Here is an 18,416-nt window from a genome sequence, read left to right as displayed (position 1 = left end):
TTATTTCAACGGCCATCTTTCCCTCTCTTCTAACCCTGTAGCTTTAAAGAAGGTAGCACTGTTTTTACCTTCAAAACAATCTTCTGTTACACTAGAACTGTGCTGTCCTTGTTATTTCTCTTGCTTACTCAGATGATATTATTTGAGACAGCCCAGAGGAGGAATGACATGCAACTTGTGTAATTTATGATTATATCAACAAAGTTAGGCACAAATGTTATGACAAGGGTGTTAGTGCACCTGTCTCAAGTCTTCGCACATTTTTAGACAACTCTCTCACACACTGTAGAGAACTATTGCTGTGTCCATGCCAGGCTCATCTGCTGAAGCCTGGACAAGAGATACTCCCGTCACCCTCGTATTTCAGACTGGTGGTCACATTGCCATCACTTACATAAACACCATCTTAATATTTTCCGTACCGATCTCTGCATCAGAACTTTCATAGTAATGATAGCGGATAAAGTGTTACTTTTCTTTCCTTTAAACAAAGAGTTCTCGGAACTAACATGTTTATGATCGTAACTCGTCATGTTTTGGAAAAGGCGGTGAGTTTTCGAGAAACACCAATTCAGAATCACAAGCGGGCCACGGTGACCTCATTTCAGAGGCGGGCTACGGGAAACAGACTTTGGAGACCCATGGCCCTCTTCCTCTAACATGAAAAATTTTAACAAGCGATGCTTAAGACATTGCGTCAATTATCTTAGTCCATCTTCAAAATTAATAATCCATCCACACGTCTTAACTCATTAGATGGGTTATCTTAGTTCCCCACCCCGTCGATTTATCAAATATATTGAATTTTTTACCATCATAAAAGATCACTATCAGATATATTTGCAGTGAAGCATTCAAACAGAGATATTCTGCCACCCCATTACCCTCTTATTACAGAAAAAAAACAGACGTATGCCGTGAAAACAAGGGTTTCTGGTGAGTAGATTAGTGAGCAGTGGTTCCTGGCTATTGCAAGAATATATAAAATATTCAGTCACGTGTGAAATAAGACTCCGAATGAAGACGCTCTTCCTGCTAAATTATTTCAGAAATTAATTCTTACCAACTCACGGTTGCGCCCCACTGTACCTGTGGGTACAAGCCTTACAAGTCGAGTCGGTCTCTTTGATCTGCTTGTGTTTTAGTTTGTTTGTTTTTTTCTTTTTTTTTTTACTTTCTTCAGTGCCTCCCTGTCCCCGTCCCTGAAAGCTTGCTTCTGTTTGTTTTATTTGTTTATTTATTTCATCTATTACCAGTAGTAAGGGAGATACGATATGAGCATAGAAAGGCGAACTTTCTCCATCGTGACCGGTCATCCGACCTCGTGAAAAGGTCCCCAAGTGAACAGCCGACAATTAGATATGATGGTCTGTTTGTTTAAAATGTCTTTATTATCCATCCTTACACAGGGTTTGTTCCTGGAATAAACTGACTATTTTCTTTGTTACAACGGATTACTCACAAAAATGAATACAGTGATTTAGAAAACAGAGGAAGTGCCAACAAACACATTACTGTGTAATGTCGCAGACCTCAGACGCACTCGCACACCGTAGCACGCACTCGACATTAGGTAGTACAGGACAGAATTCCCAGGGTAGGTATTTGTATCGGAGGTCAAATGTCAGCGGTTCAACAGACGGGCGGGCAACAGTGGCTGAACGTCACTGCGGCATTGTCTGGATGACACCATTTCGTCTTTGCGTACATGTAAACTCCCCTACCACCCTGTTGCCTAGCAGGTTTTATCTAATGAGAGGCTTGATCACGGACTAGGTGCATGCATGGATGCTTGCACACCTGCCACACCTAAATGTTTGAATAGGGTTTTTTATTTTTTTCACAAACGCTCACCTTACTAGATTTATGGGGTGACCACACACTGCACATTCATGCACACAAGAAATCTGCAACACCTTCATCTAGTGTTGTTTTTCTCTAAAACGAAGTTATCACGACTTCGAGCATAAAGGTGACCCTAACCCTCCTCCCCACTCCCAACTTGTATCCCACGAGTTGTGCCGGACAGAGGTGTGTGTGATGTCAGATGTACATCACCAGTGTCCAGCTATTGCTTTAATACCTTCCAGTATAAACCTTGCAGTACAGAATTTCAATCAGCGTGCCCCGGTGTTCTGGCCTGATTGCCCTTAACGAAAAATTTCAAATATTCTGTCAAACCAGAATAATAATATCATACATTCTACCAATAGATTTACTCATAAAAAATAAAACATAAATCAAAGAAATAAGCATTACAATTTGACAGCTAAATTATAGCATAATATACACCCTTTATTCCTAAGAATGATGATAATTAAAAAAAAGAAAGTGAATAATTCACGGTCGTGTCACAACAGGCAGCTCAAATTTTCAAATTTCCATCCCTGTTCAAGTCACCGCCCTACACACCTGACGAGTGAACAGGTTGTGGACAATGAATTAAATAAATTGATTTGAAATTAGTCAAGAAAACTTTATATATCATTTAAATTAAACTTACTCTACATAATAGTTTTTGTAAACGTTTTAATATTCTTAATAACAAACAATGCGGTGGTGACATTAGCTAAATGTCCTCTAGTTAAATGTTCGTAACTAAAACAAAAATTAATCATACAACAGACGACACAGCCAAAAAGAAACATTCGTAGCAAAATTTCGTGTTGTCTGTATAAGTGAGAAACTTCTTCCGACTTGAGGAAAGGGAAGCGAGAGGTAAGCCTGGCATGTGTTCCCATCCACAATAGGGCTTCGCCCCCCCCCCCCCCCCAACACCGTCACTCCCTCACCCTCGCCCTCCGTTCCATGCTGGTTACTTTTAACTTCAAATGGGAGACGAGTTAGCTCTCTTGGACGATGGCGCTTTCCTGCAATATCGATAAACTCGCATTCAAGTCAACCTACCAGTTTTCTGTAAAGGTCACACTATGAAAATTATATTTTTCTCTAAGATTATTAATTGCTTAAAAAAAAAAAAATACTTAGACCATCCTTGCGCCCCCTTCGGGATTGGGTTCTTGGTGTCGTCCTAGTTGGCGCGATGACTAGACTCCGCGTCATTTCCTTGACCTCGGCGGATCCCGATATCAAGTTTGAATAAGGCCGCTTTCTGATTGGACAGCCATTCCGTTGCGTTTGAAAGATCCCGCCAACAGACGCCTGCCAGCTAGCGCGCCAGAAGTCTAAAGACGGGGCTTAGGTCCGGACCCGTTAGTCAGCGAAATCTTCAGTCAAAGAATGTCTGGGGAAAATTTTCTACAACCCTTTCACAACACACAATGGTGGTGTGAGACACGAGTGACTCAAATTGTCACCATAATCCGCCTTCTACTGAGGCCCTCGTCATGGCAGTCATCTTTCTATCGTCACCATAACTCTCAGCACGACGGTCTGACGGTTGCTGCCGCCATGTTTGTAACATTCCACAGACCTGGGTATGTTATACGGTATTACTTTTTACGTATAACTATTATACAAGATATTGGCGGAAGGCAAATCTTCAATAATCGTTTTTATGATATTTATTTTTATCCGCCTTACTTTTCAGTCGCTCATAATAGAGTGCAGTGGTGTCAAATCATTGAAAGACGCCTTCAAAATACTGGCGTTCATGGAACGCAAATATCAATCCATTCTCATCATCGGCTTTATCGCCAACCCATGCCATTCCTTTTTTCCAATTTAAATATGGAACATGTAAACGTTCAAATTCGCCATGGTGCGACACGTTCACAGACAGAAATGTTACCTGCCATGTATTTTGGCCAGCTTAGCCACTCCGGCATTATTAATGCTGTGGCACTCAACAGATCCAACTCGTATAATGTTACCATACAGTGTAGAGAAATGCATATTTATAACCAAAGCAGACATATTGCGAGACAAGTATATAATCATTATGTACCGAACAATATCTTTGAAAATACAACATTTCTGGACAATGATCCGCAAAATTATGTCTACAATCAAGATGTAGACCTTCAATCTGGCATATCATATTTGCAGTCAGAAAATTTTTATGCTCTTCGCCTTCGTCAGAGGAGACACCTTGACGTAGCCTCTCCCTTGGTTGACAATATTTACCAAGAGGACATTGACTTAAGGCAGTCACAAGATTTCTATACCAACAATCATGGTCAGAGTAGCAGCTATATTATAGCCAATCCAGAATCCAACGAGTCTGACCACAATGTTCATCATTATCTCTAATTCATACAAATAAAAAAATACCTTAACTCATTTTCAAACTCGAATGACAATTCAATAGACTGGTAAATTATGTGTGCAAAAATGTTGATTTGGAATTTTGAAGGCTGGGGAATGATAATAACTATAGAGGTATTTTGTTGTAAAACTGTGAGCATCGTCATTTATGACTGACATTTCGAAGAGGGATCGTGAGAACTTTCAAGACCGTGCCAGTGTGTGTGCGCATAATCTTTGTATTGGGTGATGAGAAATCCAATATTGACTTATTGAATATTGACTATTGAATATTAAATAATAGAAATATTATGTATTTTGGAGTTTATGTTCGTGTTAGGACCCAATGTCCAGATTGCGACTTGCTTTCAATGTTAGATATTGTGAAGTCCTGGTCCCACAGCAACCCAAAAATTACATGATGTGGTCATCCTCAGGCAATCTTTGTGTCATGCACATTTTGTACTTTCAGAATCCGGATATTTGTGTCTCGTATTTTCACGAGTACTACGTGTTGCTAAAAAGCTACTTATACTTTACGGCTTCATTATTTGTTTACTTGATAAGCACAATATTCAACATGTACATGAAATTTATCACACATCTATCAATCCAAGACTCTTTTCGTTATTAAAACAAATTGATTCAGTCATTGTGTTATTTGCAGGGATGGGGAGTAGCTGTAGCCGGCTACAAATTTTGTAGCTTGTAGCTTAGCCGGCTACAAATTAAAAAAAGTAGCTTGTAGCTGTAGCTACATTTTAGAAAGTAGCTGTAGCTTGGCTACATGGTACCCCCCGACTCAATGTGAATGTGGCAATTAAATATTTAGAAAAAATTTAGAAAAATGTTAATTTTATCAAAAGTAATGTTTATATCATATTCTCAAATGCATCACTTTGTAGCTTATGCATTTCTAAAAAAAAAAATTGCAAATTTTACTGCTGTAGCACAAGCCAATCTGAGAAATATGTTTTTATAGTTAGGACTGGATGTCAAAAAACGACAAACAGAGAAATTCAAGCTTAAAGATTTAAAATAAATATATCTTGTATCAGATAATTTTGAAAAATATATTTCAGTGTTTATATGCTACATTTGACATCCTACTATATAATTAAAGTCTATTCTAGTATACCAGGACTATACTTTTCACCCTATCAGCTTTTGGAAACAATTAGTTTGTGTTCCTTTCTTTGTTTTCAGTGTCAGTGTTAGAAAAAAAATGCCTCATGATCTGCTTGCCTAAATTAGATTAAGCAGTGTTTTACTTATATTCCATGCAAACTCATTTATTTCAATGGTCTGTTGTTCATTGTCACAGTATTGATAAGAGGTTGACATTTTCATCACCACATAACCTAACTTATTGAAAATTCCACCAGGTACCTGATACTTAAGCATCTGTTTAGTTTTCATTTCTAAGTAATAGGGAACAAATAGTTATAGAAAACAAATGTTTATCGGAAAACTTATATAATTTCTTTTGTCACTAAAACAGGATGAGGAAAAAGATCCAGAAATGTTTAATATAATCGTAAAATACGTGTACTTATTGTGTGAAAAAGGCCGGGGGAGGAAGGGTGCAAGGAATGAATGAAAGCATTTATGGATTCACTAAATAAAATTGTCGGTATATCGCAGTTCTCCGTTTCATTATTATAATAAAAACTTTGTAAAGCAAGTAATAGTGTTTTGTGTGTATGTTTGATGTTTGTGTATGTTGCTACAGCCAGCTGGCTACAGCTAACTTGTTATAACATCACGCTTTTAAAAGTAGCCAAAAGAAGCCAAAAGAAGCTGGCTACATTTTAAAAGTAGCCCAAAGTAGCTGGCTACTTTTTGCAAAATTGTAGCTGTAGTGTAGCCGGCTACATTTTGAAAAAAAGTAGCTGTAGCCTAGCCGGCTACAAATTAAAAGTAGCTTGCCCATCCCTGGTTATTTGTTGAAAGAACGCGCAGTTATGCTTAAGTAACCCAATCACGAGTGGATGATGTTGCAGGTTATAAGACATCAGGAAGCTTTGTGAGAAAATTTGTTATGTTTACAATTAATTTCTTATCTTTTCCTACCACATGACATGTTGTATTCTTGTTTTCCTATCTATTGTCACACTGAGTTTGGTGTTGAGGGACATCGATGTCGGCCAGTCCCTCGGTACCTGGAGGAGCCTACATTCCGTGGTTTGTTCTGTGTCTCCAATTGAGTACATTGGGATGGCAACAGGTCAAGCTGACGGTAAAGATGGTGCCTTATTCTGTTGTGACCTGTCCCGAGGACCACAACAAATCCCATTCATCAAATTATTTGTGCCCAAATTTTACAGGAAGTGTAAATTTCTCAGTCTAACTATTCATCTCTTGCATAAGAAACGAAATAACGTTGTGTGTGTGTATATATATATATACGTTAATGCCTAGGTCTAATGCTTTAAAAAAAGTTTATTTGGGGAATGGTGCATGTTAAATTTTCACAAAGGAAAAATAACTGATAGTTGAATATATTTTTTTGTACATTTGTGGACCTCGACAAAGGACTTGGTAATGATTCCAGTCCAACAGTGAAATAAGAAAACACCATGGTATGCAAAGCAGTAAACAACGTTTGCAAAAGTGCAACTGTGAATGGAAAAAAAAATCGAACAATCGAAAAATCGAAAAATCAGAAAGTGCAAGATCAGAAAGTGCAAGATAAGAAAGTGCAAGATCAGAAAGTGCAAGATAAGAAAGTGCAAGATAAGAAAGTGCAAGATCAGAAAGTGCAAGATCAGAAAGTGCAAGATAAGAAAGTGCAAAAATCAGAAAGTGCAAAATCAGAAATTGCAAAATCAGAAATCGCAAAATGGAAAATCGCAACTGTGAATGGAAAAAATCGAACAATCGAAAAATCGAAAAATCAGAAAGTGCAAGATAAGAAAGTGCAAAAATCAGAAAGTGCAAAATCAGAAACTGCAAAATCAGAAATCGCAAAATTGAAAAGTGCAACTGTGAATTGAAAAAAATCGCAAAATCGCAAATCACAACTGTAACAAGGAAAACGGCAAATCTCAACTGTGCTTCGCAAAACGGCAAATCAAAAATCCCAAATCGCAACTCCGAAACGCACACATCAAATCGCAACTCGGAATTGAAAATTGCAAAATCGCAACTGTGAATTCCAAAATGGAAAATCTCACTTGTGAATCGAATAAATCTTAAAGTCGGAACTGTGAATCAGGGTTTTAAAAAATGTTTAGTTGGGAATGCTGCATGTTAAGATTTCACACAGGAAAAATAACAGATAGCTGAATGTATTTTTTGCAGATTTGTGAACCTAGACAAATGACTTGGGGAGGATTCCAGTCCGACAGTGAAGTGAGAAACCACCATGGTATGCAAAGCAGTAAACAACGTTTGACGGTAAGAAACTGTAAGTGACAGCATAATTTGTATTTTCTTTATATTACTTTGGAAACGTTTTTCTCAGCTCAATGAGTAGCTTACTCTTGACGTGAGAGACAACTTATGTTACTTATTTATTCACACTTTAGCCATGTACTCTAAGAAAACAAGAAAACCCTGTTTTATGTAGTACTTAACAAGCTGTGGTCTCTCTTTGCTAGTATTATACAGGGCGAGGGTGCCCCCTATAATACCCTCAGACGAAGCGGGGTACTTATCAGTGGCTCACCCTGTAGTGCAATACAGTAACCCTAACCCCTGTAAAGTCAGGGGGCGCTAAAGGAAGGAAGAAAGAAATGTACAAGACTCTACAGCTTCATACTTCGGTGAATAAATTTCGTGTATTTTTACCGAAGAGCTCACAACCAAAAGATATCTTCCACTAGATTCATGCGTAATATTATTCCCCTTGTAGCAACATGATTGCCTTTACAAGGGAGACAATCACTAGACTGTAAATAACTTGCCTGAATTTCCATTATCTTTGCCCTCCTATGCTACTACCTTTTCATAACAGGATATTATTTTAATTTCTTATTCGTTATGAATTGTACGAAGAATTACAGAACATATTAATTATGTGCATGTATTGCAAGGAGGTGGAGTTCATCAGTCTCGCTCATTTTCTCAGGCATATTCCACCAGTAAATTTGGAAATTACAGATATTCATGCAAACGACACTCTAGAATTTAACTCAGTTCTTATGGTGATATGGAGGAATTTACATGTCTTGCAATAAAACTTTTACTAAAAGAGAGTACGATAAATCCTACTTCGTATGATAAACTAGCCGGGAATACCTTGTGTTGTTTGGGTAATTTTTTTCTTGTGATTTTATTGTCAAGTTTGTATTTCCCACGTCAGCTGAGTCAAGCTAAATGAGTAATTTATATATGCGGCCTCAAAGTAGCGAAATAGTAAAGCAAATGTCTTGCAGTTGATACATTATTGATGCCCCTTCATAATTGCTTATGTTTTCAGCTTGTTGATCGAGGATGGAGAGAGGAGAAGAGGGTCGACGTTTCGAGTCAAAAGAAATGAATGACCCCGTCACCTGACTGTGGAGCAGAGCAAACCTCTGTAGGTGTGGTAGGGATGGGGAGCAGCGCTTGTAATAAAGAGAGAAAGATAAAAACTGCCATCACATGTTTTTCCTTTTTTCTCTCTATCACATTAGTTAACCGTCGAACTTTGACATAGTCCCAGTTTGCCCTGCGTAACATCATTTCCATTTTTATCAGAATCCATTGGGAACATATTAGAAGGAAATGAACCTCCACAGCCACCTACACAAGCCGAACAGCCTCCGACCTTTCCACAGACCAAAAGAATGTTCCTGCTAGATGTTGTTGGGATTTGAATGAGGAGCCAACCCAGAACGACAAATACCGCCATCTGTTTTACTTGTAATGTTAATCACAAAGCTGACAGGTTTGTGTGTCTTCCATTCACTGCTTTATATTGAGTGGTTTCCCTTCGTCCAACATGCTTGAATGAGGTGGGGTTCCAACATTTTTTTCAGTTCCTCTCTGCTTGGTAACCATGTCGATACCAGCAATCTCCTGACGATTTTATCTGCGTTCTTAATTATGGATTGGTCTATATCACTTTGGCTAATGACTACACTATTTGTAGTAGCATGGACCAATAAGATTCAAGACATCCCTTAAATCACACTGAGTACTAAAGCAGCTGGTTTTTTTTAAAGTAAAAGAAACTAGTAGCACTTGTGGGTATATTTCAATGGTTGGCCGACACGAAGTGTAATTCATTAAAAAAGCAGTCATTAAAATGTTTAAAGAAAACTTTTAAAATCATGTTTTTTTAAAAAGTTTTAGCAGTCCATCTTATCAACTCCTATTTCAACAAGTAAAGTATAAATAAAAAGAAAGTATCAAAAGTGACTTTAAAATATTTAAGCAAACGTTAAAAATCATGTTTAAAATGTGTATATTGCAAAGGAAGAGTAGTAGTGGTCGTTATTTCCTATTGCTATGATGGCAGACAGTGCTTAGCCAGGTGTAAACACTAGAAGTTTTCTAGCTGTAAAAGAGAGGAGTATTTGTGCTTCTTAGAGTTACAAATGACACAACAGGTAGCGGTGTTTGTCTCCTACAGGTTTGATGACTGTTTTCCCCTGGAGCATACCTAGACTGATTATCTCAGCCAAGCTCAACAACCGGGACATTCACCAAGAGGGAAGCCCCATGACATCTAAAGCAGTGAGCAATTAATTCTTTAAGAGAGGAAAAGGTAAGTTGATGTCGTGAAAAGTTTAAACTTTTAAATTACTTTTGGGAATTATTTTGCGCTTTGTTTTCTAATCGTGTCCAATGTCACATTCATCTGTAACACATTAAAATCCGTATACACATATTCTTTTGTGTGTTTACTGATAAGGGGTTGGGGGAGAAAAAGCTATTGTAAGTTCACTTTTCGTGTTGATGGGAAACTTTTTATAAAACTGTTACATAAAGGTGGCTTCATCTTCTCATTTCGCGTTCAGTTTAGACTTTGAAACTGAGATGCATTTCGTGAATATTTTATTGCAGTATTAATTCTGCGTTGGATCGTGACAACCTCAGCGAGAGATGACCATCTGAAATTTCTACAACTTTCAAGTAGAAACACCTAAGAACTTTAACGCAAAAGAAACTACGTTTATTTTCTTTATATTTTTTTGGCTTTTTGTGTGTTTAATTCTGTTTTTGTCTTGGGAACAGTATGTGCATCTGTATGTATGTTTACTCACACAAACAAACAATTATATACACAAACATACTTCTCTCTCTCTCTCACACACACGAACTTTCAAAATTTTTCACAATCTGCGTTAGAGTCTTCACAGACATTTCAGACGACAATAGTTGATGACAGGATATGGCAGAGGAGAAAACAAGCAAAATAAAAATAATAAACAACTTTATGAATCCCAGAAGGCAATTATATTCTTATGTTCTGTTACAAAAATAGACAAGTGTTAGTTGCGGGAAAAAACATAAGGACTAAAAGGTTGTGCATCATAGAACACTTCACAACATGCAAACTAATCTTACATCACACATCCATGTAAACAAACAACTGACGATTCCATCTATAAATGGCCAGGAAAAAAGCAGTAAACAGTAAAGTCCCTCAACACTTTATCAAAGGGATTGGGAAAGCAAAGTGCCTCAACCAATGGACAATTACTTGTCATGCCCTTTGCTCTAGAAATGCATGTAGATGCATGTGATTTACTCCTCTAGATGAAACTTCTCCGTTCAATAAGGCATTGTCATCAAGTGTCAAAGGAGAGTATATTAACACTGACACTTTACCCCCCTGCAACCAATGATTATCATATCAGAAGCGCGGTCACACACACACAAGGTACGTCTACTTTGTGTTACAATATTTCGGAATTTTATCTGCAAGTACAATGTAATAACCTGGAAAACTGCCCTTGGATGACCATTATTTAACACAATATTGCAGGAAAATGCTATATGTCTACATGTTAGTCAGCGCGCAAATAGAATACGATATGAAGTCAGCCGTCTGTCCTTCTACCAACTGTGGTGGTTGTTGGCAGACTTCCGTTATCTACATCCCACGTCACGACAGTTTCCAGAGTCGTCTGTCGTAAAACATGTCGTAATTCCATGAGTTCGACTAAGCAGCGACTTGCAAACAGTCCTCAGTGTCTTCGTCTTTGTTGTCAGTTCACCTGGTACACCACACGAGCAGTCTGGTGCGAGGGAGGAATTCTACTCATGTGTAAACATTGGTAGAAGCTAAATATAGACCGGAAATTCCCATTTCTCTAGAGCTGCGCTATTTTAAAGTCACAAAGCAAGTTTACAAGCTGCTATGGCTCTGTCACAAGGTGTGTATAGTGTTTGATGTCAAGATCTTTTATACTACATTAAATATATATGTGCAATCATTTCCAGGTGAATGCAGTTTTATTCATTTGTTCAGAAAATAAACTGATCAGGTAGAGTCGACATAAGAAACGTGGAGAACTTTATACAAGTATCTTCCCCTCCAGAGTGAGTTTCATGTCTTAATTGTAGATTAGTGTCCACCTCGCGATTTACTTTATACTCCAATACATCGATATAGTGTAGAACCAAGAATTGTATATCAAGTGCTATATCTGTCTCTTACAATGTTCCAGCACCTATCGTCAAAACACAGCCCCGGGGAACTGGTCTCATGGGGAACATTGGCACAGTCGCATTCAACAAGGGATGCTATTGGTCAGCCACTCACCCAGAATTCTTCATCTAGTCAACAAGTAGTCAGCACGGACAAGGGGAAGACCACCTCCTGTTGACCCTCGGACCCGACTATAGGGGGCAGGTGGAGTTAAAGTCCCTTAAGGTACCACATGACAACACTGCAGTGATAACGTATTCGCTTGTACAACGTTCAAACAATATAGTAAAAGAGGATTTTATACAGCAGAACTAACATAAGTTTCAGTCAAAACAAATGAAAATTTGAGTTTTTATTTGAAAAATTGCTACAATCACAAGCTACTTCAAGGTATAGTCTTCATGCTTACAATGTCATAAAAAAATTAGCTAGCTTACGAAAAAGATAATAATGGTGAGGAAAATTTAACAACCACATCTCAAATGCCTCAGAGATTAGGTGGTGGCATGTAGCCTCGAACATCTTAAACAACATCTTTAGCTTGTGGAGCTTGTGGAGCTTGTATCAAGTGTGCACTTGCTGAGGTCGTGAAGAGCAGAATCTGACGTAGCACGAATAACGATGATGATGGGGTTTATGAGGGTTATATATGTATAAAATGTAGAAAGAAACAATATTTGTATACAGTATATGTTACAGGAAAAACAATATACTGCACAATATATCCTAAATAAAGACACCAAAGAGTTGATAACATACTTCAGAAAACAAAAATCAGATAAGTATACAGTTCAGCATCGTCATATTTATCAATCCAGTCGCCCAAACCTCTCTCCTCAAAACACACTCTCTGTTGCTCTTTGTCAGTCGTATTCTGAACTGGTGCGCACACAATTAAAAAAAAAATCATAATAAATAGTTAATATAGTTTATCTTAAGTGGAAATAAAAAAAAATATTAACAAGATCCAAATATTGAAACATCCACCTTTCCTACCTACATCTTCTTTACACTCCACTTTGTTTTCTGTCAAATAGAAAAGAACTTTTGTGCGGTTACTTCCCTTTACAAGAAGATTTATTTACACGGAGTTCTCTTTTCTTTATATCCGTATTTTATATCAGTTTTTCATGATGATTTTCGTTTTCACACGCTATTTGCATTTTAAAAGGGATTCTATCTATTACAAAATATGAAACTACAGGGTACTGGTCATAAGAACATGTATGTTACATATTGAAGGCCACATGCTTGAGAACTTAGCGCAAGTGGATACCAAGGGACATCGGTAAGATAAAATAGTTTTAGTTCATGAATACGTCTGCTAGCCGAGTCTTATCACGTGAACACCATCGGTTAAAGCTTAATTAACGACTTTACTAATCAACTAATTTAGACCTGACTGCCACTGCAGTGGAGTGGAGTGACCAAAGGTCCCATGAGTATAACAGTCGCACTCAGGTCAAGTGATTAGAATAAAAAAATCCACTGTATAAGATGAAAGTATTCTGCAAAAATGGTAAACATCATGTTAAAATACAATTATTCCAAAATGCATCAGTGCAGACCCTCGTGTTTAGTTGATCTGCTTGCAAATTAAGATTTCAATTACAATATTTTTCTGACACAATTGAAAGATAAACGGTAAAAGTTTAGACAATATATTCTAATTTTTAAAGAACAAAACTAAAAAGTTAAAATTGCGTTGCGATGAGTGTGTCCTTCATTGTCTGTGAGTCCTCAAATAAACATTTGAAATGAAATTGAGCATAATGTTCAGTTGGTCAGGAGGCTTACTTTATCTCGTCAGTTCCGGTTTCTCGAGTCTTCAACGGAAGAAATAAAAGTAGCCACGAGAATTTCTAAGCAATAAAATCCAAACTAAAACCTTGGCTGCTAAACCTAAAATGTCAACAATTTCTTGTCAATCATTCATGAGTGGATGATAAAAATAATTTCTTTAGCAAAACGAGATTGTTTCCCCTTGGCAAGAAAATGAAAATATAATTTGTTTTGGCATGATTAATCTTGTCGATCTGATGATGGAAGTCTCACTGAATGCCTTGTCCTTGCAGACGAGATTCTTCATGAGAAGAACACGCGGATGACCCTCCAGACCATCGCCGCTGTTTCTACAATGCCCTCAGCCATTCTGCCAAGTAAACCCTTTTCTTCATTTCGTGCAATACCATCTTTGAGTTGATTTATTTCATTATCATAAGCTTCCTGGCTTTCTTCTTGTGCTTTTTTCATGTCTTCCATTACTTTGTCTGCCTCTTCCTTTAGTTTTCTTTGTTTTTCTTCCGTTTGCTTTCGATCTTCTTCTTGTTTCTTCTCTATTTGATTCACCAGATCTTGGTTTTCTCTTAAAAGATTGTTCATTTGTTTTTCCATCTCCGCATCGGTAAGAGACTTCAGCTCCAGTTTCTCGTACATCTTCTGTATTTTTCTTTCCATTTTTTCTTCTTTTTTCTTTATCTTCTCCTTACGCGCTTTTTCTCTCTCTTCATATTCCTTTCTTTCTTTTTTGGCATTTTCTTCTAGTTGTCTGACATTCATCTCAAGTTGCCTGATGTACTGCTTGTGTTCGTGCTCTCTCTTTTCTACTTCCATCATCCTTTTCTGAATTTCTTCTTCCATTTTCTCTCCAACCGAAATGTACTTCGGGCAAGTGTATCGTTCATTGTTATTGTCCTTGACCATTTGGACCACAATGTTTAACAGTCGATTAACTTGAGGCTTTTTGTCAGCTGTCATGTTGTCAAAGACCACATATCTTCCTCCACAATCTTTCAGAATGTCTTTGAGTCCAGCAGGAGCTGAACTGATGATGTCATCGATAGTTTGACCGGCAGACCTCAAGTTGTCTCCCCCGGTGAAGACGACGACCATGTACTTAGTGACCTCCTTATCAAAGATTGCAACGAGTCGTTTGTAGGTGCCCTCCTCTTCCCGTGTGAATCGCCCTATTTTCACCACGAAGAGGAAAGCGTGAGGACCCGGATGTAAGAGGGCCACTGCCTGCACAATCCTTGCAGCGATGTTCTCTTCTGTAACATTTGTGTCAAACAGGCCTGGCGAGTCGGTGATCTGTAAATAGAATTAAAATTTATGGCATAGCAGTTATAAACTTTCTTTAGCTAAAAATAAAATTTTATTTCGCAAAAATCTATTTTTTCAAAACCTTCTTAAAGTGTTATGGAGATGATCCAGGTATGAAACTCTGTCAGAATCGTTGACCTGAATCAAGTTTCCTGTACTAGACAACACAACTACATCGATATTTTCACTCGAAAGGGATAATTTAAACCTCAGAGATACGACTTCGGTCTTGAAACCTCTTGTTGTAAGCAGCAAATTTAAAACACAATAGGTATGCAAGCTTAGTTTCATGATAATATCAACCAAAATAAGCAGGTCTTCATCTTAATGATAAAAGATAAAATAGGGGCACATAGGTACAACTGTGTAACACCTTTGAAATAGTCTTAGGCAATAATTAGCTTAGCTGTCAATTAATATTGGATAAAAAAACAGGTAATTTTGAAAAACAAAACGTATACGCATGCATAGCCTAGTGGCCACAAGGGTGGGAAACGTAACTTCTTGGCTGTTTCTAGGGAGAGTCATGTGGAAGGTAAAGGTCTGGTCAAAAGACTTCGCCGTCCCTCGAAAATCATGTACACATTTCCGGTGAAAAGTGGTTGCTGTTGTTGTTGATGGTGGTGGTGGCGTCGGTGCGTGTGGTGTTGGTGGTGGTGGTGTGAGTGTTAATCTATGATCGTGCTTGTTTGTTTGTGTGTTGTGTTTACCTCAACTTTCAGGCCGCTGACGACACCACGATTTATTTCACATTGTGATGTCTCTGAGCTGAAGCCGACTGATGTTCGAAACTTGTTTTCGCCGAAGATCGTGTTGCCCGTTGCACTTTTTCCCACCCCGGTCTTACCCACCAGCAGGAACCGCAACTCCTCTGAAAAAGAAACTGCACGCACGTGCATGTACAGTTTTTGAAACTTATCATTTGTTACTATTTTACAGAGAATGAAATAATAATCCTCGCTCTCATCCTTGCGTTCCTCTCTCGGATGTATAAACTCACAGTGTGAGCACCACATGGAGTGTTTGTTGTTACATTGCAGGAAAAAAATTGTTTTTTTCTGAGACTTCGCCTATTTCATTCCAAGATAAGCATACTTACCTCTGGATATTTCATGTTTCCATCGCCCTCTGTCCAGTACTTTGGTGTCTCCTGGGTTTACAGAAACATATGGTTGAGTTTCTCAGTCTTGTAAATATATTTTAAAAAAACACGACAAACATTCTTTAACATCCTTGGGATACTATTTGGTGGCTTTGTTAGATCGTTTAAATTTAGGCAGCTTATTGGCATCGACACAATATAAATAGCGAAGAGAACTTTGTATTCTTTTTCTCTCTCTCGGAATAAATATCTTATTCTAGAGTTGAATGTCTTATAGCTTCATGTGCAATGTCCTTTCAAGAAATGAATATTTTCTTAATTTATGTTATTCATTTACATTGATAGCTATTTTGAACGACAGTTCCACACTACATCTAAATGTTTTCCGTCCTGAGTGCTATTGACAGCACACTGCGTTGAAGTTAGTTTTTTAAATAATTTGTCTGATTAAGAATTAACCCTAAATATTAATTTAAAAGTATTGAGAACAGCAGCCAACCTTGTTCAGGTTCAAAACGCATTCTAGCTTCATGAAATGACAGAGTGTCGCGATCCCCTCTTCCTGCAACCGCTTTCCCAGGTGACAAGTCTTCTGTGTGATTTCTGACATCTGTCCATATATACAGGAAACAATATACAGGAAAGATCCAAGTAAAGACAAGTAAAACGATATTAGAATTCAAGACTGGAACAACCCTTATTTCTGTTTTGGATAAAATATTTTAAAATCCGTTCTACTTCCTTCTGGCTGAAAGGAGGCAGGAATTCTCTTTTGGAATAAAGACATTTTAAGATATGAAATTATGGAATAAGAAATTTGTCATTCTGCCATTGCCAGTTATAAATATTAGATGTAATAATACTGACATGAAATAAATTACAACTATTTTTGGGCACAAACGTTCCACCTTATGAGAAGATCAGGGAAATTGTGAGAATACTGAATTCAACTTCACATGATGTTGCTCTCTAATATATCCTTCCTCCCTGAAAGCGTTTAAAAATATTCACACACACACACACATTTACTCAAAGACTGGGTATCAGACCTTCTGACCGGTCCTTCTGACATTCCTTGCTGGCGATACCCCCAGTGTCCTTGACCTGCTCTGGTGAACTCTGCTCATTCAGTTTGTCCACAGCTTTCTTCAAGCGCAGACATTGCTCCTTCAGAAGACGATTTGTAGCAGCGTAGTAACCATCCACATCTTGTGGTGTTAGTAGACTCAATGTCTCAAAGGAAGCAAAGCCATCTTCCTTGAGTGTTTTGAGGGTCTCCAGAGTGAGCTTTTCTTTCTCTGCCCATCGTTCAATTTCTGGAAAGACATGAAATGTTCTGAGGAATGTCGAGGCTCACGGAAACAAGTTACAGCTTATTGAAATTGAAATTGGTGTCAAGCAAGGAGACCACTTATCTCTGGTGTTCGCAATTTATCTCAGTGAATACAAATCGTGGTCTAAATGGACTAAGTAAAAATCAGAATTATGTATGTATCATTATTAAATGACTGATTTAAGAAGAGAATAGAGAGTTCCCTCTTTCTTTAGTGTCAACAAAAATTAGTGACCAACATAAAATCTTATCCTGTCCCAGATTCTGAGCACATGTGTTTATAAACTTTTATTAAATACACCTTACTTGATGAAATCTTGTATCTTGAATAAGCAAACTTCTAATGACAATCATCTAATCTTTATTCCCTTCAAAATACAAGTAAATGGTTTGAGGCTTACCATCACAATGATTAGTATAAGTATTTTACAATTAAGTTAGGGTAAAACATGATTAACATGAGAAGTTGATTGTCACTATACCTGTATATTAAGCATTAATTGTCTAAATGTTCACAGGTGTTTTATGACTGTTGCTGTGAAGCATCACTTCTAAGTATTTACCCAAGTTAGAGTTTAATGGCTGTATGTTTCTTTTATGTCAAATTCTATCATTTAACTTGTCTTAATCGGTAATACGTAAAAGCCAGCGTAGAAGAGAAAATCATTCGACAACAACTACGAACATCGCAATCATCATCGTCGTCGTCGTCATCATGATGCTGACATCATCATAATCAAACGTAATCGTCACTGTCTTTTCAATGGTTATTAATGTAAAGATGGTGTGTGTTCCTCACCTGCAGTGTTGTCCATATTTCAGTGGAGACAGTCACCTGCCAGCAGTCTGCTCCCTCTGTGGTGTGGTCCTCAAGCCCAAGTGCGGGATGCTGGGAACAGACCAACGGACCAGCCGCTGGTGACTCAGTGGGGAAAAAAGGGCAAAACCGTTTCTCGAAAATTTGAGTTATTTTTAGAACTGATCATTGCTGCTGGGTTTTTTTCACCTCGTGAGGAAATGTCCAGAGATGTTAATGGGACTGGAACGGGCTGCCTCACTCGCATACGCTTGTCAGTAGACATAAACAA

At 37.8% G+C, this 18,416-nt stretch overlaps 1 protein-coding gene and 1 long non-coding RNA gene across 12 annotated transcripts; one reads left to right on the top strand and one right to left on the bottom strand.

Moving 5' to 3' along the window:
* The first annotated feature begins 3,130 nt into the window (after nt 1-3,130).
* LOC112560806 lies at nt 3,131-14,726 on the top strand. 11 transcript variants are annotated; one of them, XR_003098598.1, is made up of 8 exons: nt 3,131-3,437; nt 7,510-7,615; nt 7,809-7,973; nt 8,630-8,732; nt 8,890-9,079; nt 9,767-12,016; nt 13,867-13,950; nt 14,588-14,726. It is a non-coding gene; the product is annotated as an uncharacterized LOC112560806 (long non-coding RNA). The 11 variants fall into 11 exon arrangements; XR_003098595.1 differs by having other exon boundaries at nt 3,132-3,437; nt 7,510-7,605; nt 8,630-8,728; XR_003098599.1 differs by lacking the exon at nt 7,809-7,973 and having other exon boundaries at nt 3,132-3,437; nt 8,630-8,728; nt 9,767-9,870; nt 10,201-12,016.
* On the bottom strand, nt 12,129-18,283 carry LOC112560802 (GTPase IMAP family member 4-like). Its single transcript, XM_025232862.1, has 6 exons — nt 18,128-18,283; nt 17,045-17,311; nt 16,495-16,605; nt 15,993-16,043; nt 15,604-15,776; nt 12,129-14,881 (listed from the first exon to the last, which is right to left on the bottom strand). The coding sequence occupies exons 1-6, from the start codon at nt 18,141-18,143 to the stop codon at nt 13,877-13,879; spliced, it is 1,623 nt and encodes a 540-aa protein (XP_025088647.1). The 5' UTR covers nt 18,144-18,283; the 3' UTR covers nt 12,129-13,876.
* Between the last annotated feature and the right edge of the window lie 133 nt (nt 18,284-18,416).

Source organism: Pomacea canaliculata, linkage group LG3, assembly GCF_003073045.1.
Source record: "Pomacea canaliculata isolate SZHN2017 linkage group LG3, ASM307304v1, whole genome shotgun sequence".
Taxonomy (NCBI): Eukaryota; Metazoa; Mollusca; class Gastropoda; order Architaenioglossa; family Ampullariidae; genus Pomacea; species Pomacea canaliculata.
This window is presented reverse-complemented; position numbering and strand designations above follow the sequence as displayed.

Coding starts and splice junctions, on each gene's coding strand:
- LOC112560802 (XM_025232862.1), bottom strand. Junction 15,777..15,992: donor GAAACATGAAATATCCAGAG/GTAAGTATGCTT, acceptor ACGTGCGTGCAG/TTTCTTTTTCAGAGGAGTTG. Junction 14,882..15,603: donor TCAGCGGCCTGAAAGTTGAG/GTAAACACAACA, acceptor TTCTATTTACAG/ATCACCGACTCGCCAGGCCT.